This window comes from Ranitomeya imitator, chromosome 2 (genome assembly GCF_032444005.1).
Source record: "Ranitomeya imitator isolate aRanImi1 chromosome 2, aRanImi1.pri, whole genome shotgun sequence".
Taxonomy (NCBI): Eukaryota; Metazoa; Chordata; class Amphibia; order Anura; family Dendrobatidae; genus Ranitomeya; species Ranitomeya imitator.
In genome coordinates, this window is record NC_091283.1 from 561,962,529 (window position 1) to 561,989,415 (window position 26,887).

General features: G+C 45.6%; 1 protein-coding gene across 3 annotated transcripts in view; it reads right to left on the bottom strand.

Annotated features, from left to right (window-relative positions):
- Positions 1 to 18,905, bottom strand: part of QRICH2 (glutamine rich 2) — a 109,756-nt gene extending 90,851 nt beyond the window's left edge. For 2 of the 3 annotated variants that reach the window (XM_069752078.1, XM_069752076.1), the window contains exon 1: positions 18,480 to 18,887. In XM_069752078.1, the coding sequence (XP_069608179.1) occupies positions 18,480 to 18,884 (405 nt within the window). In that variant the 5' untranslated portion in view covers positions 18,885 to 18,887. Of the gene's footprint in view, positions 1 to 18,479 lie in introns of all 3 variants that reach the window. The other variant, XM_069752077.1, reaches the window with a different exon arrangement.
- Positions 18,906 to 26,887: the final 7,982 nt, after the last annotated feature.

Below are 26,887 nucleotides of genomic sequence, written 5' to 3' on the forward strand. Positions count from 1 at the left end.
TCTGTGTTTGTATTTTCATCTTTACTCACAGTCATTATATGTGGGGGCTGCCTTTTGCTTTGGGGAATTTCTCTGAGGCAAGGTAGGCTTTATTTTTCTATCTTCAGGGCTAGCTAGTTTCTTAGGCTGTGCCGAGTTGCATAGGGAGCGTTAGGCGCAATCCACGGCTATTTCTAGTGTGTTTGATAGGTTTAGGGATTGCGGTCAGCAGAGTTCCCACGTCCCAGAGCTCGTCCTTATTATCAGTAACTATCAGGTCATTCCGTGTGCTCTTAACCACCAGGTCCATTATTGTCCTGACCACCAGGTCATAACAGTATATACAGTAAGGTAACTACCGGCCACATAGTTGATGTATCACAGAGGTGGTTGTCATCTGTAATGTAATCTTGGACTGTTTCTCTAGTGCACATAGTACTAAAAGGCTGGTTTGGTGCATTTGGGCCTGGTTTTATGGGCAGCCCGAGAGATGGGTGGGTCTGGTTGCCCACATATCCCACCTTTGGGTTTAATTCAGATGTTAAAATGGAGTCTGTTGTTGACACATGGTCTGTGTGTATGGAGGAAGAAGACCTCCTCTGTGTTATATCCAGACTGAGCCGGTATACTAAATGCTCTCCAGCTTGTGTAACCAAGACTAGCTCTAAAGAGACTTTGTCAAGAACTATTTATTTTATTTTGCCTGCACTAAAAGGCTGTTTTTTTTATCTGCTTGTGGCTGGTTTATGAAGCAGCGATAAACCGGCATGGACATTTACACGCTTGCTGTCTTGCCTCACGATGCACTCAAGGAAGTAGCAATCCCACAATACATATATATGTATTTGCTGCATATATATACATGTATGTGTGTGCTTTATTTGCTGTGCGTACAAACATGCATCGGGAGACCTTGGTGGCCATTTAACTGGCCCACGACAACCAATCCACTTTCCAGGAAACTGTTCATGTAGGAATGCTCGGACCTGACAACCAAGATGGTGCACCACCGCATTATGGATGTCAGGTCTGAGCATTCCTTCATGAACAGTTTCCTGGAAAGTGGATTGATCATCATTGGCCAGTTGAATGGCCACTAAGGTCTCCCGATCTGACCCCCTTAGACTTTTATCTTTGGGGTCATCTGAAGGCAATTGTCTATGCTTTGAAGATTCAAGATGTGCAGCATCTGAAACAACGGACACTAGAAGCCTGTGCTAGCATTTCTTCTGTGGTGTTGCTATCAGTGTGTCAAGAGTGGGAGAAGAGGGTTGTATTGCCAATCTAACACAATGGTCAGCACTTTGAACACATTTTATAAGTGGTCATAAACTTGTAAATAACTCATGAAAGAATAAAATTATGTTAAAACCAAGCAAACTATTGTTTTTCTTGTGAAATTCTCAATAACTTTGATGTGCCACATGACCCTCTTCCCATTGGAAAAAATGAAGTTGGATCCAAAATGGCCGACTTCAAAATGGCCGCCATAGTAACCACCCATCTTGAAAAGTTTTCCCTCTCCCATATACTAATGTGCCACAAACAGGAAGTTGATATCACCAACAATTCCCATTTAGGTGTATCCATATAAATGGCCCACCCTGTATATATATGTGTATAGATGTGCAGTATGTATATAATACTGTACATGTGTACATGCTGTGTGTATATACATGTATCTGTATGTGCTCTGTGTATATACATGTGTATCTATTTGCTTTGCAAATATACAGTACAGACCAAAAGTTTGGATTGTACATTCACACTGAAGGCATCAAAACTATGAATTAGCACATGTGGAATTATATACTTAACAAAAAAGTGTGAAACAACTGAAAAAATGTCTTATATTCTAGGTTCTTCAAAGTAGCCACCTTTTGCTTTCACACTCTTGGCATTCTCTTGATGAGCTTCAAGAGGTAGTCACCGGAATGGTTTTCACTTCACAGGTGTGCCCTGTCAGGTTTAATAAGTGGGATTTCTTGCCTTATAAATGGTGTTGGGACCATCAGTTGTGTTGAGCAGAAGTCTGGTGGATACACAGCTGTTAGTCCTACTGAATAGACTGTTAGAATTTGTATTATGGCAAGAAAAAAACATCTAAGTAAAGAAAAACTAGTGGCCATCATTACTTTAAGAAATGAAGGTCAGTCAGTCCGAAAAAGACATATTTTCAGTTGCTTCACACTTTTTTGTTAAGTATATAATTCCACACATGTTAATTCATAGTCTTGATGCCTTCAGTGTGAATGTACAATTTTCATAGTCATGAAAATACAGAAAAATCTTTAAATGAGAGGGTGTGTCCAAACTTTTGGTCTGTACTGTATGTGTGTGTGTGTGTGTGCTGTGTATAGATGTGCATGTTTATGTGCTGTGTGTATAAATATGAAAAAACAAAAAAACTAATATATACACAATAACTTTATTTCAAAACCATAGGATTAAAAAATAAGCACGACACCCAAACCCCTGATAATGGGAGTGGGTCCATAAAAGCCTGGTCTGGTTAAAAAGGGCAAAAATACAGGGGACGAAAAAAGGGAAAAAAAGGGGTACAAAAATTCTAAATATCCCTAAAGATTATTCCCTGCCTGTCTGCGGAGGTTGGCACCCTCTTGAACGCACTATGGCGCCCCCGCTCCACGACGGCTCACCCTAAATGCCCTGTACGTCCCTTGATGTGATGATGAAAAATGCCTATTGATATATCTAAATGGCCTACACCACCGGGCCCAAGGAAAAATTGAAAAAACCTACATAAACCAAATACCAGGTAGTATTTCACCAACAATAAACAAATAGACAGGTCTGACCATACAGGGCCCTACGCCCTAATAAACTACATAGATGGCTAAGGCTAGTATACCCTACTGAGTCCCTAGTAAAACGTCCCTGCCTGCCAGCGGAGGTTGGCACCCTCTTGAACGCAAAATGGCGCCCCCGCTCCTCGGCGGCTATCCCTGTTGGCCCTTACTCCGTCCCTATAAACAAGGGAAGCCTAAACAGAGATGGTGCCTTGGGGGCTAAAGCGGTGACCCGTAGTTCTAAATCCCTCAGCCTTCGGCCAGACCAAAAAACAAGATACAAGCTGTATGAAGGCACACAAACTGGTGCTAACTGTAATATATAGATGTATACACTGCACCTTCTAAGGTACTGAACACAAATTGGCTGCTGAGCTTTTAAAGATATATACATAGATGAAGACGCACTGGCCTCAACAGTGTAGCCAGAATTACACCCCCAACCACGATAGGACACATGGTAAATATTCACATAAATAATGAAATAAAGTTCTATCCCAAATACTCAGAACACTGATGTCCTATGTGTACCAATTATATATCCACAGTTGGTGAAAAATACCAAAGAACAGAAATAACAATAAAAAACCAGATCCACTTATCTGCGGTCCGGTTTTGCCTCTACGCGTTTCCCCCCCATGATATGGTTCCTCAGGAGGCAAATGGGAAATTAGACTTCCGTGTGTTCATATCACATCGGAGATGCATGCTGTGCCTAGTTGCAGGTGCAGGAAGAACATTAACCAAAACCCCTCTTAAATAGCCCCCTCCTTCAGAATAGAAAATACAGGGGCTGTAACCCATACAGACGCATTATTATTCATGTTGTCTCATAGATGTAAAGACTTGCAGGGCCTCACATTTACCTGAGTGCATCTTCCGCCGCCATTGCTGCATGGCCAAACGGCGTCCTCACACTGCGCATGCGCCGATAACAAACACTAGAGGTCGAAATGCATAGCTAGCGACTCAGCACACATCCCGCCGCCATTTTACCGTGCATCGCTCCTATTCCATTGCGCATGTGCCGATATTAGGCGCTAGAGGTCGTGATGCACGGATAGCGGCTGCGCATGCGCCCAGTCGCCATTTTCTTGTGCACCGCCCCGCATAGAAATAGGATCACATAGATTACATACCGCCGATATAAAGCTACATAACCACATGTGCCTGCAATACATTGTCATATCTACATAGTGACCCACAGAGCACCCCGTTTTTCTTGATACACTTTCCACCGACTCTACTGTATGGCTAACCGGCATATCTCCAATTGCACGCACCATTATTAGGTACTGAAGGCCAAAATGCACAGCATATAACTGCGCACGCGTCCTGGCCACCATTCTCTTGTGTGTCATCTCACACTAAGTAGCAACCGTGCAGGCGCCATATTGTCGGTACTGAGCCACCTACCCTATGACTGGCCATGTTGTTTCCCTTATCGGTATTTCCGATGGCCACAAAACCAGCCCCATTTATATGTGACAGTGTATTACTCTGTAACTCGATGTGTATAGGTATACAAACCTATGTGTCCATAAAAAGACATAGCTAGATGCACAAAAAACAAAGCCCCTAATGATGCCCCCAAAGATGATGTTATATATGGATATCTACCTGAGATAGTTATCCCAAAACGTGTTCTCTAGAACTGGGCACACATGGTCCAACAATTGCGTAAGGTACGGAAAATGTAAATCCACACTCACAACAACCTTATCCTAAATAGATAGTATGCTGATGCTTAGGAGCACACATAATTGATAGATAAACATCACACCCCTAAATATATACTATTTTTACTGCAAACCATCTAGTAGGTATGCAGTGCTGTCCAATCAATATCAGGGAAAAAGAAGGGGAACGAAACACGAAATAGGCGAAAACAGTATAAATATGTATAAATATGCCACACAGAGTCCCATAACGTTTTTAGTTTTCTGTCCATGGGGTGTGTAATGGTAATTTTGCAGTTTCAACTTTTGGTTTCTTTATGTTTACTGTACGGGATAAACTTTTCATATTTTCATACATCAGACTTTTACAGAGGCTACAATATTCATTATGCTTATTTTTTTACATGTAATTATTTTAATTGGAAAAAAGGGTTACCATAATTTATTTTTAGATTATTTTTCAAAACAATTTTTTGTAGTTTCCATAGCGGACTAGAACCTATCATTGTACAGTATACTACAATACATAGTCCTAATCCTGGTCTCCTATCTATGAAACCCTGGCTTCACAGGAGTACCAGCAAGGCGACAAGGACCTTCAACAGGCCACTGGCTGCCATTGCAAGCCATAGGTACCAAGTGATTATTTCACGTGAAGGAGGGTGATGGGCACCCAGAAGAATGCCTAGGCAAGATCACATGGCTTAAATGCCAGTATAAGTGACTGACAGCGACATTTTGAAGGTTAACAGCAGTGATCAGAACAAGCTCCATCTACTATATCATTGTCTACAGGTACCGTCACACATAACGATATCGTTGCTTTTTGTGACGTAGCAACGATATCGTTAACAAAATCGTTATGCGTGACAGCGACCAACGATCAGGCCCCTGCTGGGAGATCGTTGGTCGCTGGGGAATGATCAGGACTTTATTTCGTCGCTGATCACCCGCTGACATCGCTGAATCGGCGTGTGTGATGCCGATTCAGCGATGTCTTCACTGGTAACTAGGGTAAACATCGGGTTACTAAGCGCAGGGCCGCGCTTAGTAACCCGATGTTTACCCTGGTTACCATTGTAAAAGTAAAAAAAAAACACTACATACTTACATTCCTGTCGCGTTCCTCAGCATCAGCTTCCCTGCGTCCCCCAGTGTCAGCGCCGGCCGGCCGTAAAGCAGAGCACAGCGGTGACATCACCGCTCTGCTTTCCGGCCAGCGCTTACACAGTGCAGGGAAGCTGACGCTGGGGGACGCGACAGGAATGTAAGTATGTAGTGTTTTTTTTTTACTTTTACAATGGTAACCAGGGTAAACATCGGGTTACTAAGCGCGGCCCTGCGTCAGTGCCCGCTCCATACTCCCCTCCAGTCAGCGCTGACACAGGATTACTGGCAGCGCTAATGGACCGTGTTATGCCGTGGTGTAACGCACTCCATTAACGCTGCTATTAACCCTGTGTGACCAACTTTTTACTATTGATGCTGCCTATGCAGCATCAATAATAAAAAAGATCTAATGTTAAATAATAAAAAAAATAAAAAATCGTTATATACTCACCGTCTGTTGGACCCACAGATCCACAACAGGCCTTTCCCGCTCCTCGCGACGCTCCGGTGACCACTCATGCATTGCGATATCGCGAGATGATGACGTACCGGTCTCGTGAGACCGCTACGACATCATCTCGCGAGACCGCAATGCACTCTTGAGACCGGAGCGCGCGAGGAGCGTCGGTAAATGCTTCCTAGATCCTGGGGCCAACGGAAGGTGAGTATATAACTATTTTTTATTTTAATTCTTTTTTTTTAACAGGGATATGATGCCCACATTGCTATATACTATGTGGGCTGTGCAATATACTATGCAAGCTGGACAATATACTACGCGGGCTGTGCAATATACTACGCGCGCTGGGCAATATACTACGCGGGCTGTGCAATATTCTACGCGGGCTGGGCAATATACTATGCGCGCTGGGCAATATACTACACGGGCTGTGCAATATACTACGCGGACTGGGCAATATACTACGCGGGCTATGCAATATACTACGCGGGCTGTGCAATATACTGCGCAGGCTGGGCAATATACTACGCGGGCTGTGCAATATACTACGCACGCTGGGCAATATACTACGCGGGCTGTGCAACATACTACGCGGGCTGTGCAATACACTACGCGGGCTGTGCAATATACTACGCAGGCTGTGCAATATACTGCATCGGCTGTGCAATATACTACGCAGGCTGTGCAATATACTATGCGGGCTGTGCAATATACTATGCGGGCTGGGCAATATACTAAGCGGGCTGGGCAATATACTACACGGGCTGTGCAATATACTACGCTGGCTGTGCAATATACTGCGCGGGCTGTGCAATATACTGCGTGGGCTGTGCAATATACTGCGTGGGCTGTGCTATATTCTGCGTGGGCTGTGCTATATTCTGCGTGGGCTGTGCAATATACTGCGTGGGCTGTACAATATACTGCGTGGGCTGTGCTACATACTGCGTGGGCTGTGCAATGTACTATGTGGGCTGTGCAATGTACTACGTGGGCTGTGCAATATACTACGTGGGCTGTGCTATACACTACATGGGCTGTGTTATACACTACATGGCCTGTGTTATACACTACGTGGCCTGTTATACACTATGTGGCCTGTGTTATACACTGCGTGGGCTGTGTTATATACTGCGTGCGTGGGCTGTTATATACTATGTGAGCTGTGGTATATGCTATGTGGGCTGTTATACACTCCATGGGCTGTGCTCTATACTACGTGGCTGTGCTATATACTCCGTGGGCTGTGCTATACACTCCGTGAGCTGTGCTATATACTACGTGGCTCTGTTATATACTACGTGGCTGTGCAATATACTACGTGGCTGTGCTATATACTACGTGGGCTGTTATATACTACCTGGCTGTGCTATATACTACGTGGCCGGCCGCGAACAATCAGCGACAGGTGCAGTACGGCCGCGAATTGGTGCGGGAGTTGAACCATGCTTTGCTAATTGGTAGCGGCCGGCCAAATCCTGTGTATTCAATGTATTATTCGAAAATCTTCATAAATAGACTACATACATATTCTAGAATACCCGATGCGTTAGAATCGGGCTACCATCTAGTAACAGATATATCCAACATAGAGCATTAAATGATTAAAACAGGGCCCCCAGGTCAATGTGATCTTTACCGGTGATTACATGGAGATGACATTTTATGGTCAGTAGTGTCTTCTTCATACAGACCCCCAGGACCTGATCAGTGATATGTGGTCTTCACTGGTGATTACAGGAGATGGCATATTCTGGTCAGTATTGTCTGCTTAATACACTACCTGATCAGTGATATGTGGTCTACACTGGTGACTACTGGAAATGGCATATTCTGGTAAGTATCCTTCATACAGGACCCCCAGAACCTGGTCAGTGATATGAGGTCTACACTGGTGTTTTTTGTTAGAGTAGGACTGGCAATATGTAAGGACCCTTGGCGTGGGTTGCAAGCTTAAATATTATGGCCATAATACCAACCAATACCTTACATACATTGTAATGTTTTTGGGCACGTCATTTTTTCAGGGTGCAGCTGGGCCCTAGATGGCTCTGTAAACTGTGGCCTCTGTTCACACAGGATGCATTATAGCAATGGCTGGCCCGCTTTATGGCGTCACTAATAGGCCTTGAGCCATATGCTCTGCATTTCTGTGTGAACATGCCACATACAGATTATTTTGCACAGGTGTGCCAGGCGGCCAAATCCTGATTGTAGGCTGGCTGCATTATCGGTATTATTGCACCTGTGCAACTGTCATCCACCAATGTTAACTTGGGTCCGCTGCACTTTGGTTAGTGTAATTGTTTGGCGGCCTTGGACAGGTAAGCATCTCTGCCTGTGTACTGGTTTTTTGTCAAGAATAGTGGAGGTCTTTTTTTCCTCTTGTGTTTTTTTGACCACTGCATAGGACATATTCAGGTCAGTATTGTCATCTTCATACAGGACCCACAGAACCTGATCAGTGATATGTGGTCTACACTGGTGACTACTGGAGATGACATATTCTGGTCATATGTTCTTCATACAGGACCCCCAGAATCTGATCAGTGATATGTGGTCTACACTGGTGACCACTGGTTAGGACATATTCTGGTCAGTATTGTCTTCTTCATACAGGACCCCCAGGACCTAATCAGTGATATGTGGTCTACACTGGTGACTACTAGAGATGACATATTATCGTAAGTATCCTACATACAGGACCCTCAGGACCTGATCAGTGCTATGTGATCTACACTGGTGATTACTGGAGATGACATATTCTGGTCAGTATTGTCTTCTTCATACAAAACCCCCAGGACCTGATCAGTGATATCTTGTCTACACTGGTGATCACTGGATATGACATACTAGATGGTGGCCCGATTCTAACGTATTGGGTATTCTAGAATATGTAGGTAGTATATAGCACAGGCTACATACTATATTGCACAGTGACGTAGTATATAACACAACCAACGCAGTATATAACATAGCTACGTAGTACATAACATAGCCACGTAGTGTATTGCACAGGTATGTAGTATATTGGTCAGCCACGTAGTATATAGCAGAGCCACGTAGTATATAACATAGCCACGTAGTATATTGCACAGGCACGTAGGATGTTGCACAGCCACGTAGTATATAACACAGTCACGTAGTGTATTGCACAGCTACGTAGTGTATTGCACAGCTATGTAGTATATTGGTCAGCGACGTAGTATATAGCATAGCCACGTAGTATATAACATAGCCACGTAGTATATTGTAAAGGCACGTAGAATATTGCATTGCTACGTAGTATATTGCACAGCCACGTAGTATATAACAGAGCCACGTAGTATATTGCACAGCCACGTAGTATATTGGACAGTCACGTTGTATATTGCACAGTCACGTTGTATATTGCCCAGCTACATAGTATATAGCACAGAGATGTAGTATGTAACACAGCCCACGTAGTATATAGCAATGTGGGCACTATATGAGTGGTTAAAAAAGACTTAAAATAAAAATTAAACATATACTCACCTTCCGAAGGCCCCTTGAAGTCCTGGCGCCTGTGTGCGGTTCACGCGGCAGCTTCCGGTCCCAGGGTTGGTATGAGCGCAGGACCTGTGATGACGTCGCGGTCACATGACCGTGATGTCATGGCAGGTCCCTCTCGCATAGCATCCTTGGCACCGGAACCTTCAGCGCGCGACGTCAGGAGGTGAGAATAACCTTTTTATTATTATTTGTAACATTAGATCTTTTTACTATTGATGCTGCATGCGCAGCATCAATAGTAAAAAGTTGGTCACACAGGGTTAATGGCTGCGTTAACGGAGTGCGTAACACCGCGGTCCGTTAACGCTGGCATTAACCCTTTGTGAGCGCTCAGCGCTGACTGCAGGGCAGTAAAGCAGTGGCCATTTCGCTGCCAGACTATGGCTGTCGCTGATTGGTCGTGGCAATGGTCGTGGGAGTTTTGCCACGACCAATCAGCGACTTGGATTTCCATGACAGACAGAGGCTGCGACCAATGAATATCCGTGACAGACAGAAGGAAGTGACCCTTAGACAATTATATAGTACATTCTGGTCAGTATTGTCTTATTCATACAGGACCCCCAGGACCTGATCAGTGATATGTGGTCTACACTGGTGATCACTGGATATGACACATTGTGGTCAGTATTGTCTTCTTCAATACAGGACCCCCAGAACCTGATCAGTGATATGTGGTCTACACTGGTGATTACATATTCTGGTCATATGTTCTTCATACAGGACCCCCAAGACCTGATCAGTGATATGTGGTCTACACTGGTGATCACTTAGTATGACACATTGTGGTCAGTATTGTCTTCTTCATACAGGACCCCCAGAACCTGATCAGTGATATGTGGTCTACACTGGTGATTACTGGAGATAACATATTCTGGTAAGCATCCTTCATAAAGCACCCACAGAACCTGATGAGTGATATGTGGTCTACACCAGGGGTCCCCAACTCCAGTCCTCAAGGCCCACCAACAGGTCATGTTTTCAGGATTTCCTTTGCATTGCACAGGTGATGCAATTACCTGGGCAAGACTAAGGAAATCCTGAAAACATGACATGTTGGTGGGCCTTGAGGACTGGAGTTGGGGACCCCTGGTCTACACTGGTGACTTCTGGAGATGACATATTCTGGTCATATGTTCTTCATACAGGACACAGAACCTGATCAGTGATATGTGGTCTACACTGGTGACTACTGGAGATGACATATTCTGGTCAGTATTGTCTTCTTCATACAGGACCCCCAGGACCTGATCAGTGATATGTGGTCTACACTGGTGACTACTGGAGATGACATATTCTGGTCAGTATTGTCTTCTTCATATAGGACCCCCAGGACCTGATCAGTGATATGTGGTCTACACTGGTGACTACTGGAGATGACATATTCTGGTCAGTATTGTCTTCTTCATATAGGACCCCCAGGACCTGATCAGTGATATGTGGTCTACACTGGTGACTACTGGAAATGACATATTCTGGTCAGTATTGTCTTCTTCATATAGGACCCCCAGGACCTGATCAGTGATATGTGGTCTACACTGGTGATTACTGGAGATGACATATTCTGGTCAGTATTGTCTTCTTCATACAGGACCCCCAGGATCTGATCAGTGATATGTGGTCTACACTGGTGACTACTGGAGATGACATATTCTGGTCAGTATTGTCTTCTTCATATAGGACCCCCAGGACCTGATCAGTGATATGTGGTCTACACTGGTGATTACTGGAGATGGCATATTCTGGTCAGTATTGCCTTCTTCATATAGGACCCCCAGGACCTGATCAGTGATATGTGGTCTACACTGCTGATTACTGGAGATGACATATTCTGGTCAGTATTGTCTTCTTCATATAGGACCCCCAGGACCTGATCAGTGATATGTGGTCTACACTGGTGATTACTGGAGATTACATATTCTGGTCAGTATTGTCTTCTTCATACAGGACCCCCAGGATCTGATCAGTGATATGTGGTCTACACTGGTGACTACTGGAGATGACATATTCTGGTCAGTATTGTCTTCTTCATATAGGACCTCCAGGACCTGATCAGTGATATGTGGTCTACACTGGTGACTACTGGAGATGGCATATTCTGGTCAGTATTGTCTTCTTCATACAGGACCCCCAGGATCTGATCAGTGATGTGTGGTCTACACTGGTGATCACTGGAGGTGACATATTCTGGTCAGTATTGTCTTCTTCATATAGGAACCCCAGGACCTGATCAGTGATATGTGGTCTACACTGGTGACTACTGGAGATGGCATATTCTGGTCAGTATTGTCTTCTTCATATAGGACCCCCAGGACCTGATCAGTGATATGTGGTCTACACTGGTGACTACTGGAGATGGCATATTCTGGTCAGTATTGTCTTCTTCATATAGGACCCCCAGGACCTGATCAGTGATATGTGGTCTACACTGGTGACTACTGGAGATGACATATTCTGGTCAGTATTGTCTTCTTCATATAGGACCCCCAGGACCTGATCAGTGATATGTGGTCTACACTGGTGACTACTGGAGATGACATATTCTGGTCAGTATTGTCTTCTTCATATAGGACCCCCAGGACCTGATCAGTGATATGTGGTCTACACTGGTGACTACTGGAGATGGCATATTCTGGTCAGTATTGTCTTCTTCATATAGGACCCCCAGGACCTGATCAGTGATATGTGGTCTACACTGGTGACTACTGGAGATGACATATTCTGGTCAGTATTGTCTTCTTCATATAGGACCCCCAGGACCTGATCAGTGATATGTGGTCTACACTGGTGATTACTGGAAATGACATATTCTGGTCAGTATTGTCTTCTTCATATAGGACCCCCAGGACCTGATCAGCGATATGTGGTCTACACTGGTGATTACTGGAGATGACATATTCTGGTCAGTATTGTCTTCTTCACACAGGACCCCCAGGATCTGATCAGTGATATGTGGTCTACACTGGTGACTACTGGAGATGACATATTCTGGTCAGTATTGTCTTCTTCATACAGGACCCCCAGGACCTGATCAGTGATATGTGGTCTACACTGGTGATTACTGGAGATGGCATATTCTGGTCAGTATTCTCTTCTTCATATAGGACCCCCAGGACCTGATCAGTGATATGTGGTCTACACTGCTGATTACTGGAGATGACATATTCTGGTCAGTATTGTCTTCTTCATATAGGACCCCCAGGACCTGATCAGTGATATGTGGTCTACACTGGTGATTACTGGAGATGACATATTCTGGTCAGTATTGTCTTCTTCATACAGGACCCCCAGGATCTGATCAGTGATATGTGGTCTACACTGGTGACTACTGGAGATGACATATTCTGGTCAGTATTGTCTTCTTCATATAGGACCCCCAGGACCTGATCAGTGATATCTGGTCTACACTGGTGATTACTGGAGATGGCATATTCTGGTCAGTATTGTCTTCTTCATATAGGACCCCCAGGACCTGATCAGTGATATGTGGTCTACACTGCTGATTACTGGAGATGACATATTCTGATCAGTATTGTCTTCTTCATATAGGACCCCCAGGACCTGATCAGTGATATGTGGTCTACACTGGTGATCACTGGAGATGACATATTCTGGTCAGTATTGTCTTCTTCATATAGGATCCCCAGGACCTGATCAGTGATATGTGGTCTACACTGGTGACTACTGGAGATGGCATATTCTGGTCAGTATTGTCTTCTTCATATAGGACCCCCAGGACCTGATCAGTGATATGTGGTCTACACTGGTGATTACTGGAGATGACATATTCTGGCCAGTATTGTCTTCTTCATACAGGACCCCCAGGATCTGATCAGTGATATGTAGTCTACACTGGTGACTACTGGAGATGGCATATTCTGGTCAGTATTGTCTTCTTCATATAGGACCCCCAGGACCTGATCAGAGATATGTGGTCTACACTGGTGACTACTGGAGATGGCATATTCTGGTCAGTATTGTCTTCTTCATATAGGACCCCCAGGATCTGATCAGTGATATGTGGTCTACACTGCTGATTACTGGAGATGACATATTCTGGTCAGTATTGTCTTCTTCATATAGGACCCCCAGGACCTGATCAGTGATATGTGGTCTACACTGGTGACTACTGGAGATGGCATATTCTGGTCAGTATTGTCTTCTTCATATAGGACCCCCAGGACCTGATCAGTGATATGTGGTCTACACTGGTGACTACTGGAGATGACATATTCTGGTCAGTATTGTCTTCTTCATATAGGACCCCCAGGACCTGATCAGTGATATGTGGTCTACACTGGTGATTACTGGAAATGACATATTCTGGTCAGTATTGTCTTCTTCATATAGGACCCCCAGGACCTGATCAGCGATATGTGGTCTACACTGGTGATTACTGGAGATGACATATTCTGGTCAGTATTGTCTTCTTCATACAGGACCCCCAGGATCTGATCAGTGATATGTGGTCTACACTGGTGACTACTGGAGATGACATATTCTGGTCAGTATTGTCTTCTTCATATAGGACCCCCAGGACCTGATCAGTGATATCTGGTCTACACTGGTGATTACTGGAGATGGCATATTCTGGTCAGTATTGTCTTCTTCATATAGGACCCCCAGGACCTGATCAGTGATATGTGGTCTACACTGCTGATTACTGGAGATGACATATTCTGGTCAGTATTGTCTTCTTCATATAGGACCCCCAGGACCTGATCAGTGATATGTGGTCTACACTGGTGATCACTGGAGATGACATATTCTGGTCAGTATTGTCTTCTTCATATAGGACCCCCAGGACCTGATCAGTGATATGTGGTCTACACTGGTGACTACTGGAGATGGCATATTCTGGTCAGTATTGTCTTCTTCATATAGGACCCCCAGGACCTGATCAGTGATATGTGGTCTACACTGGTGATTACTGGAGATGACATATTCTGGCCAGTATTGTCTTCTTCATACAGGACCCCCAGGATCTGATCAGTGATATGTAGTCTACACTGGTGACTACTGGAGATGGCATATTCTGGTCAGTATTGTCTTCTTCATATAGGACCCCCAGGACCTGATCAGAGATATGTGGTCTACACTGGTGACTACTGGAGATGGCATATTCTGGTCAGTATTGCCTTCTTCATATAGGACCCCCAGGATCTGATCAGTGATATGTGGTCTACACTGCTGATTACTGGAGATGACATATTCTGGTCAGTATTGTCTTCTTCATATAGGACCCCCAGGACCTGATCAGTGATATGTGGTCTACACTGGTGACTACTGGAGATGGCATATTCTGGTCAGTATTGTCTTCTTCATATAGGACCCCCAGGACCTGATCAGTGATATGTGGTCTACACTGGTGACTACTGGAGATGACATATTCTGGTCAGTATTGTCTTCTTCATATAGGACCCCCAGGACCTGATCAGTGATATGTGGTCTACACTGGTGATTGCTGGAGATGACATATTCTGGTCAGTATTGTCTTCTTCATATAGGACCCCCAGGACCTGATCAGTGATATGTGGTCTACACTGATGACTACTGGAGATGACATATTCTGGTCAGTATTGTCTTCTTCATATAGGACCCCCAGGACCTGATCAGTGATATGTGGTCTACACTGATGACTACTGGAGATGACATATTCTGGTCAGTATTGTCTTCTTCATATAGGACCCCCAGGACCTGATCAGTGATATGTGGTCTACACTGATGACTACTGGAGATGACATATTCTGGTCAGTATTGTCTTCTTCATATAGGACCCCCAGGACCTGATCAGTGATATGTGGTCTACACTGGTGATTACTGGAGATGACATATTCTGGTCAGTATTGTCTTCTTCATATAGGACCCCCAGGACCTGATCAGTGATATGTGGTCTACACTGATGACTACTGGAGATGACATATTCTGGTCAGTATTGTCTTCTTCATATAGGACCCCCAGGACCTGATCAGTGATATGTGGTCTACACTGATGACTACTGGAGATGACATATTCTGGTCAGTATTGTCTTCTTCATATAGGACCCCCAGGACCTGATCAGTGATATGTGGTCTACACTGATGACTACTGGAGATGACATATTCTGGTCAGTATTGTCTTCTTCATACAGGACCCCCAGGATCTGATCAGAGATATGTGGTCTACACTGGTGACTACTGGAGATGGCATATTCTGGTCAGTATTGTCTTCTTCATATAGGACCCCCAGGACCTGATCAGTGATATGTGGTCTACACTGGTGACTACTGGAGATGACATATTCTGGTCAGTATTGTCTTCTTCATATAGGACCCCCAGGACCTGATCAGTGATATGTGGTCTACACTGGTGATTACTGGAAATGACATATTCTGGTCAGTATTGTCTTCTTCATATAGGACCCCCAGGACCTGATCAGCGATATGTGGTCTACACTGGTGATTACTGGAGATGACATATTCTGGTCAGTATTGTCTTCTTCATACAGGACCCCCAGGATCTGATCAGTGATATGTGGTCTACACTGGTGACTACTGGAGATGACATATTCTGGTCAGTATTGTCTTCTTCATATAGGACCCCCAGGACCTGATCAGTGATATCTGGTCTACACTGGTGATTACTGGAGATGGCATATTCTGGTCAGTATTGTCTTCTTCATATAGGACCCCCAGGACCTGATCAGTGATATGTGGTCTACACTGCTGATTACTGGAGATGACATATTCTGGTCAGTATTGTCTTCTTCATATAGGACCCCCAGGACCTGATCAGTGATATGTGGTCTACACTGGTGATCACTGGAGATGACATATTCTGGTCAGTATTGTCTTCTTCATATAGGACCCCCAGGACCTGATCAGTGATATGTGGTCTACACTGGTGACTACTGGAGATGGCATATTCTGGTCAGTATTGTCTTCTTCATATAGGACCCCCAGGACCTGATCAGTGATATGTGGTCTACACTGGTGATTACTGGAAATGACATATTCTGGTCAGTATTGTCTTCTTCATATAGGACCCCCAGGACCTGATCAGCGATATGTGGTCTACACTGGTGATTACTGGAGATGACATATTCTGGTCAGTATTGTCTTCTTCATACAGGACCCCCAGGATCTGATCAGTGATATGTGGTCTACACTGGTGACTACTGGAGATGACATATTCTGGTCAGTATTGTCTTCTTCATATAGGACCCCCAGGACCTGATCAGTGATATCTGGTCTACACTGGTGATTACTGGAGATGGCATATTCTGGTCAGTATTGTCTTCTTCATATAGGACCCCCAGGACCTGATCAGTGATATGTGGTCTACACTGCTGATTACTGGAGATGACATATTCTGGTCAGTATTGTCTTCTTCATATAGGACCCCCAGGACCTGATCAGTGATATGTGGTCTACACTGGTGATCACTGGAGATGACATATTCTGGTCAGTATTGTCTTCTTCATATAGGACCCCCAGGACCTGATCAGTGATATGTGGTCTACACTGGTGATTACTGGAGATGACATATTCTGGCCAGTATTGTCTTCTTCATACAGGACCCCCAGGATCTGATCAGTGATATGTAGTCTACACTGGTGACTACTGGAGATGGCATATTCTGGTCAGTATTGTCTTCTTCATATAGGACCCCCAGGACCTGATCAGAGATATGTGGTCTACACTGGTGACTACTGGAGATGGCATATTCTGGTCAGTATTGTCTTCTTCATATAGGACCCCCAGGATCTGATCAGTGATATGTGGTCTACACTGCTGATTACTGGAGATGACATATTCTGGTCAGTATTGTCTTCTTCATATAGGACCCCCAGGACCTGATCAGTGATATGTGGTCTACACTGGTGACTACTGGAGATGGCATATTCTGGTCAGTATTGTCTTCTTCATATAGGACCCCCAGGACCTGATCAGTGATATGTGGTCTACACTGGTGACTACTGGAGATGACATATTCTGGTCAGTATTGTCTTCTTCATATAGGACCCCCAGGACCTGATCAGTGATATGTGGTCTACACTGGTGATTACTGGAGATGACATATTCTGGTCAGTATTGTCTTCTTCATATAGGACCCCCAGGACCTGATCAGTGATATGTGGTCTACACTGATGACTACTGGAGATGACATATTCTGGTCAGTATTGTCTTCTTCATATAGGACCCCCAGGACCTGATCAGTGATATGTGGTCTACACTGATGACTACTGGAGATGACATATTCTGGTCAGTATTGTCTTCTTCATATAGGACCCCCAGGACCTGATCAGTGATATGTGGTCTACACTGATGACTACTGGAGATGACATATTCTGGTCAGTATTGTCTTCTTCATATAGGACCCCCAGGACCTGATCAGTGATATGTGGTCTACACTGGTGATTACTGGAGATGACATATTCTGGTCAGTATTGTCTTCTTCATATAGGACCCCCAGGACCTGATCAGTGATATGTGGTCTACACTGATGACTACTGGAGATGACATATTCTGGTCAGTATTGTCTTCTTCATATAGGACCCCCAGGACCTGATCAGTGATATGTGGTCTACACTGATGACTACTGGAGATGACATATTCTGGTCAGTATTGTCTTCTTCATATAGGACCCCCAGGACCTGATCAGTGATATGTGGTCTACACTGGTGACTACTGGAGATGACATATTCTGGTCAGTATTGTCTTCTTCATACAGGACCCCCAGGATCTGATCAGAGATATGTGGTCTACACTGGTGACTACTGGAGATGACATATTCTGGTCAGTATTGTCTTCTTCATACAGGACCCCCAGGATCTGATCAGAGATATGTGGTCTACACTGGTGACTACTGGAGATGACATATTCCGGTCTGAACCCCAAGACCCAGTAAGGCGATGGACATCCATTACCTTGCTCACTCCTTCCTCATTCACCTCCAGTCTCTTCTTCAGCTGCAGTATCTGCCACATGTCCTCCACGGCGCCACTTCCCCTCTCCTGTCCAGATTTGCTCCTTTCGATGAGATCTAACCCAGAAGGCAAGGTGTTTAAGGCCTCTAGCTGCTGCTCCAAGTGCAGGATCCTGTTTTCCATCCTGTCCACCTGCCCATTCTTCTCTTTCATCACCAGGACTCCTCCTGATGGTGGGTGCTGTCCGGTGCCACCTGGGAGCTGTACACTAACATTCTGGATCTGTAGGTGCTTGATGAAGGCATGAAGAAGAGTGTGCAGTGCAGTGAAATTCACTGCCCCGACTTCTGGGGTCCCAATGGCCAAATTGGCCAAGTCTTGTAGAGAGACCCCCTCCGGCTCCATCCCTGTCATGTACATGTCGTGAGTGAGCGCAGCTGAGGTAAGAGCTGCCAGTACCTTGCAGGACGCCACACCCACCTCCTACCTCCCACAGTGCACAGCGCCCCCTACAGCCGGGTGACGGAACCTCCTGTTACCTGTACCGGACCGAGGTGCCTACCACACCCAGTATACGGGGCGAGTACCGGCTCCTGTACAGGCGCACACTTCCCATACTGCCCCGGGGCAGGTTACGGAGAGTCTATTAGACCGGCGTAAAAGTTTATTTCGGAGTAGCAGAAATGGGCGGGGTTGAGCATCTTCCGCTCAGTTGATTGGTTAATTGTCCACTGTCCCCGCCCCGTTTGTCTGTCTGGGCGTGCAGCCGTCTTCCACCTGTGCTCGCGGTGCGGCCGCAGTCTGGGGTGACAGGGACTGTGCGCTGTTATAAAGTTACCCGCATTCAGAACAGCGCCCCACCGCGGCCACAATCCAGTATTGCCGGAAATGATAGTCGCAAACAGGCTCCATCCCACATAATAGCTGGAAGGACATTGGGGAAATGTGTCCATAACGTCGTCACCATCTTCCTGCACCTTTATGATTGATGGAGCTGCATGAGGGCTTGTTTAGGCATTTTGATTTTTTTTAGCCCCCTCTATGTTATGGTAGCTGATAGGTACCTGGTTGCCATGGCAACATATAGAAGCATCCCAGGGCCGCTGGAATTAAAGGGGTTGTCTGGTGAATACAAGTTATCATCTGTAACATAGATCGTGTTGGTCCGACCAATGGGAGCGTTTATCACCTAGATTGGCGCCTGAGTGCACATGTTCATCCTGCGCTCCATTCATTCTCTATTGGACTGCCCGGCACTGTGCTTGGTATTTTCACACAGCCCCATAGAGAATGAATGGAGCTGAGGTCAAGTATCCCACATGTGGGGGGAAAACCACCGTTTGGGTGCATGGCAGAGCTCGGAAGGGAAGGAGTGCCATTTGGAATGCAGACTTAGATGGATTAGTCTGCAGGCGTCACGTTGCATTTACAGAGCCCCTAATGTACCTAAACATTGAAACCCCCCACAACTGACCCCATGTTGGAAAATAGACCCCCTAAGGAACTTATCTAGATGTGTGGTGAGACCTTTGAACCCCCAAGTGTTTCACTACAGTTTATAACGCAGAGCCGTGAAAATAAAAAATCATTTTTTTCCACAAAAATTATTTTTAGCCCGTTTTGTATTTTTTCAAGGGTAACAGGAGAAATTGGACCCCAAAAGTTGTTGTCCAATTTGTCCTGAGTACGCTGATACCCCATATGTGGGAGGGAACCACCGTTTGGGCGCATAGGAGAGCTCGGAAGGGAAGGAGCGCTGTTTGGAATGCAGACTTTGATGGATTGGTGTGCAGGCATCACATTGCGTTTGCAGAGCCCCTGGTGTACCTAAACAGTAGAAACACCCACAAGTGACCCCATATTGGAAACTAGACCCCCCAAGGAACTTATCTAGATGTGAGAACTTTGAACCCCCAAGTGTTTCACTACAGTTTATAACGCAGAGCCGTGAAAATAAAAAAATCATTTTTTCCAACAAAAATGTTTTTTTAGCCCCCCAAATTTTTATTTTCCCAAGGGTAACAAGAGAAATTGGACCCCAAAAGTTGTTGTCCAATTTGTCCTGAGCACGCTGATATCCCATATGTTGGGGTAAACCCCTGTTTGGGCACACGGGAGAGCTCGGAAGGTAAGGAGCACTGTTTTACTGTTTCATCGCAGAATTGGCTGGAAATGACATCGGACGCCATGTCGCGTTTGGAGAGCTGTTATGGACCTGGTGGTTAGGAGCACCCGGAACGACCTGATGGTTAAACTCACACAGGACAAGCTCTGGGAAGTGGGAGCTCTGCTGACCGCAACCCCTAATCCTATCACACAACTAGAAATAGCCGTGGAGCGTACCTAACACGACCTAGACGCCTCTTCACAGCCTAAGAGCTAACTAGCCCTAAAGATAGAAAATAAAGCCTACCTTGCCTGAGAGAAATTCCCCAAAGGAAAAGGCAGCCCCCCACATATATTGACTGTGAGTTAAGATGAAAGTCACAAACACAGAAATGAAACAGGTTTCAGCAAAGGGAGGCCAGACTTACTAAACAGACTGAGGATAGGAAAGGTATCTTTGCGGTCAGCACAAAAAACTACAAAAGACCACGCAGAGTGTGCAAAAAGACCTCCGTACCGACTCACGGTGCGGAGGTGCCACTCTGCATCCCAGAGCTTCCAGCTAGCAAGGCAAAATCATGATAGCCAACTGGACAAGGAAACAATGAACAAATAATTAACTAGCAGGGACTTAGCTTCTGCTGGAGTAGACAGGTCACCAGAAAGATCCAAGAGCGAACTGAACCAGTACAAGAACATTGACAGCTGGCATGGAGTAACGATCTGAGTGGAGTTAAATAGAACAGCCAGCCAAAGAATAAACTACGTCACCTGTGGAAGGAACCTCAGAAGAAGCAGCTCCACCCACAGCCACCAGAGGGAGTCCATGGACAGAACTCGCCGAAGTACCATTCATGACCACAGGAGGGAGTTCGAAAACAGAATTCACAACCGTTACCCCCCCCCCCTTGAGGAGGGGTTACCGAACCTTCACCAGAGCCCCCAGGCCGATCAGGATGAGCCAAATGAAAGGCACGAACTAGATCGGCAGCATGAACATCAGAGGCAAAAACCCAGGAATTATCTTCCTGACCATAACCCTTCCACTTGACCAGGTACTGGAGTTTCCGTCTCGAAATACGAGAATCCAAAATCTTCTCCACCACATACTCCAACTCCCCCTCGACCAACACCGGGGCAGGAGGATCAACGGAGGGAACCATAGGCGCCACGTATCTCCGCAATAACGACCTATGGAACACATTATGGATGGCAAAAGACGCTGGAAGGGCCAAATGAAATGACACAGGATTGATAACCTCAGAAATCTTATACGGACCAATGAAACGAGGCTTAAACTTAGGAGAGGAAACCTTCATAGGAACATGACGAGATGACAACCAAACCAAATCCCCAACACGAAGTCGGGGACCAACACAGCGCCGGCGGTTAGCGAAACGTTGAGCCTTCTCCTGGGACAATGTCAAATTGTCCACCACATGAGTCCAAATCTGCTGCAACCTGTCCACCACCGTATCCACACCAGGACAGTCCGAAGGCTCAACCTGCCCTGAAGAGAAACGAGGATGGAAACCAGAATTACAGAAAAAAGGCGAAACCAAAGTAGCCGAGCTGGCCCAATTATTAAGGGCGAACTCAGGCAAAGGCAAGAAGGACACCCAATCATCCTGATCAGCAGAAACAAAGCATCTCAGATCTGTCTCCAAAGTCTGATTAGTTTGTTCGGTTTGGCCATTTGTCTGAGGATGGAAAGCCGAAGAAAAAGACAAATCAATGCCCATCTTAGCACAAAAGGACCGCCAAAACTTCGAAACAAACTGGGAACCTCTGTCCGAGACGATGTTCTCCGGAATGCCATGCAAACGAACCACATGCTGGAAAAACAATGGCACCAAATCAGAGGAGGAAGGCAATTTAGACAAGGGTACCAAATGAACCATCTTAGAGAAGCGATCACAAACCACCCAAATGACCGACATCCTTTGAGAGACAGGGAGATCTGAAATAAAATCCATGGAAATATGCGTCCAGGGCCTCTTCGGGACCGGCAAGGGCAAAAGCAACCCACTGGCACGAGAACAGCAGGGCTTAGCCCGAGCACAAGTCCCACAGGACTGCAGAAAAGAACGCACATCCCGTGACAAAAAAGGCCACCAAAAGGATCTAGCCACCAAATCTGGTACCAAAGATTCCAGGATGACCCGCCAACACCGAACAATGAACCTCAGAGATAACTCTACTAGTCCATCTATCAGGGACAAACAGTTTCTCCGCTGGACAACGGTCAGGTCTATCAGCCTGAAACTTCTGCAGCACACGCCGCAAATCAGGGGAGATGGCAGACAAAATTACCCCCTCTTTGAGAATACCCGCCGGCTCAGGAACACCCGGAGAGTCAGGCACAAAACTCCTTGACAGGGCATCAGCCTTCACATTCTTAGAGCCCGGAAGGTACGAAACCACAAAATCAAAACGGGAGAAAAACAGCGACCATCGAGCCTGTCTAGGATTCAACCGTTTGGCAGACTTGAGATAAGTCAAATTCTTGTGATCCGTTAAGACCACCACGCGATGCTTGGCTCCTTCAAGCCAATGTCGCCACTCCTCGAATGCCCACTTCATGGCCAACAACTCTCGATTGCCAACATCATAATTGCACTCAGCAGGCGAGAATTTTCTAGAAAAGAAGGCACATGGTTTCATCACCGAGCCATCAGAACTTCTTTGCGACAAAACAGCCCCTGCTCCAATCTCAGAAGTATCAACCTCAACCTGAAACGGGAGCGAAACATCTGGCTGGCACAACACAGGGGCAGAAGAAAAATGACGCTTCAACTCCTGAAAAGCCTCTACAGCCGCTGAGGACCAATTGACCACATCAGCACCTTTCTTGGTCAAATCAGTCAACGGTTTAGCAACACTAGAAAAATTAGCGATGAAGCGACGGTAAAAATTAGCAAAGCCCAGGAACTTCTGCAGGCTCTTCACAGATGTCGGCTGAGTCCAATCATAAATGGCCTGAACTTTAACAGGGTCCATCTCGATAGTAGAAGGGGAAAAAATTAAACCCAAAAATGAAACCTTCTGAACCCCAAGGAGACATTTCGACCCCTTCACAAACAAGGAATTCGCACGAAGGACCTGGAACACCATTCTGACCTGCTTCACATGAGACTCCCAATCATCCGAAAAGACCAAAATATCATCCAAATATACAATCATGAATCTATCCAGGTACTCTCGGAAGATGTCATGCATAAAGGACTGAAACACAGATGGAGCATTAGAAAGCCCGAATGGCATAACCAGGTACTCAAAATGGCCCTCGGGCGTATTAAATGCTGTTTTCCATTCATCGCCCTGTTTAATTCGCACAAGATTATACACCCCTCGAAGATCTATCTTGGTGAAGCAACTAGCCCCCTTAATCCGAGCAAACAAATCAGACAGCAGCGGCAAAGGGTACTGAAATTTGACTGTGATCTTATTAAGAAGGCGGTAATCAATACAAGGTCTCAAAGAGCCATCCTTCTTGGCCACAAAAAAGAACCCTGCTCCCAACGGTGATGACGACGGGCGAATATGACCTTTCTCCATGGATTCCTTTATATAACTCCGCATAGCGGCGTGCTCTGGCACAGATAAATTAAACAGTCGGCCCGTAGGAAACTTACTACCAGGAATCAAATTAATAGCACAATCACAATCCCTATGAGGAGGTAAGGCACCGGTTTTGGGCTCTTCAAATACATCCCGGTAATCTGACAAAAACTCAGGGACTTCAGAAGGAGTGGAAGGCGAAATTGACAGCAATGGAACATCACCATGTACCCCCTGACAACCCCAGCCGGACACAGACATAGATTTCCAATCCAATACTGGATTATGGACCTGTAGCCATAGCAACCCCAAAACGACCACATCATGCAGATTATGCAACACCAAAAAGCGAATATCCTCCTGATGTGCAGGAGCCATGCACATGGTCAATTGAGTCCAGTACTGAGGCTTATTCTTGGCCAAAGGCGTAGCATCAATTCCTCTCAATGGAATAGGATACTGCAATGGCTCCAAGAAAAAACCACAGCGCCTGGCAAACTCCAAGTCCATCAAATTCAGGGCAGCGCCTGAATCCACAAATGCCATAACAGAATAGGACGACAGAGAGCAAATCAGAGAAACGGACAAAAGAAATTTAGACTGTACCGTACCAATGGTGGCAGACCTAGCGAACCGCTTAGTGCGCTTAGGACAATCGGAGATAGCATGAGTGGAATCACCACAGTAAAAACACAGCCCATTCCGACGTCTGTGTTCTTGCCGTTCAGCTCTGGTCAAAGTCCTATCACATTGCATAGGCTCAGGCCTATGTTCAGAGAATACCGCCAAATGGTGCACAGCTTTGCGCTCACGCAAGCGCCGATTGATCTGAATGGCCAAGGACATAGACTCGTTCAGACCAGCAGGCGTAGGAAATCCCACCATGACATCATTAAGGGCTTCAGAAAGACCCTTTCTGAAAATTGCCGCCAGGGCACACTCATTCCACTGAGTAAGCACAGACCACTTTCTAAACTTCTGACAGTACACCTCCGCTTCATCCTGACCCTGACACAAAGCCAGCAAGATTTTCTCTGCCTGATCCACTGAATTTGGTTCATCATAAAGCAATCCAAGCGCCAGAAAAAACGCATCTACATCACGCAATGCAGGATCTCCTGGCGCAAGGGAAAATGCCCAGTCTTGAGGGTCACCACGCAACAAAGAAATAATGATTACTTGTTGAATGGGGTCACCAGAGGAGCGGGGTTTCAAAGCTAGAAACAGTTTACAATTATTTTTGAAATTCAGGAATTTAGATCTATCCCCAGAAAACAAATCAGAAATTGGAATTCTAGGCTCTAACATCGGATTCTGAACCAAAAAATCTTGAATGTTTTGTACCCTTGCAGTGAGATGATCCACACAAGAGGACAGACCTTGAATGTCCATATCTACACCTGTGTCCTGAACCACCCAGAGGTTAAGGGAAAAAGAAAGTCAAAAAACACTGCAGAGAAAAAAAAATGGTCTCAGAACTTCTCTTCTCCCTCTATTGAGATGCATTAATACTTTGGGCCAGCTGTACTGTTATGGACCTGGTGGTTAGGAGTACCCGGAACGACCTGATGGTTAAACTTACACAGGACAAGCTCTGGGAAGTGGGAGCTCTGCTGACCGCAACCCCTAATCCTATCACACAACTAGAAATAGCGGTGGAGCGTACCTAACACGACCTAGACGCCTCTTCACAGCCTAAGAGCTAACTAGCCCTAAAGATAGAAAATAAAGCCTACCTTGCCTCAGAGAAATTCCCCAAAGGAAAAGGCAGCCCCCCACATATATTGACTGTGAGTTAAGATGAAAGTCACAAACACAGAAATGAAACAGGTTTCAGCAAAGGGAGGCCAGACTTACTAGACAGACTGAGGATAGGAAAGGTATCTTTGCGGTCAGCACAAAAAACTACAAAAGACCACACAGAGTGTGCAAAAAGACCTCCGCACCGACTCACGGTGCGGAGGTGCCACTCTGCATCCCAGAGCTTCCAGCTAGCAAGGCAAAATCATGATAGCCAACTGGACAAGGAAACAATGAACAAATAATTAACTAGCAGGGACTTAGCTTCTGCTGGAGTAGACAGGTCACCAGAAAGATCCAAGAGCGAACTGAACCAGTACAAGAACATTGACAGCTGGCATGGAGTAACGATCTGAGTGGAGTTAAATAGAACAGCCAGCCAAAGAATAAACTACGTCACCTGTGGAAGGAACCTCAGAAGCAGCAGCTCCACTCACAGCCACCAGAGGGAATCCATGGACAGAACTCGCCGAAGTACCATTCATGACCACAGGAGGGAGTTCGAAAGCAGAATTCACAACAGAGAGCCCCTGATGTGCCTGAACAGTGGAAACCCCCAATTTTAACTGAAACCCTAACCCAAGCACACCCCTAATTCCAACCACACCCCTAACCCCAACCACACCCCTAACTCCAACACACCACTATCCCTAATCCTAACCATAACCCTAACCACACCCCTAACCCTGACACACCACTAACCCTAATCCCAACCGTAAATGTAATCCAAACCCTAACCCTAATTTTAGCCCCAACCCTAACTGTAGCCCTAACCCTAACTTTAGCCCCAACCCTAACCCTAGCCTCAACCCTAACCCTAACTCCATCCCTAACACTAGCCCTAATCCTAACCCTAGCCCTAACCCTAACCCAAATGGGAAAATGGCAATAAATACATTTTTTTAATTTTATCATTTTTCCCTAACTAAGGGGGTGATGAA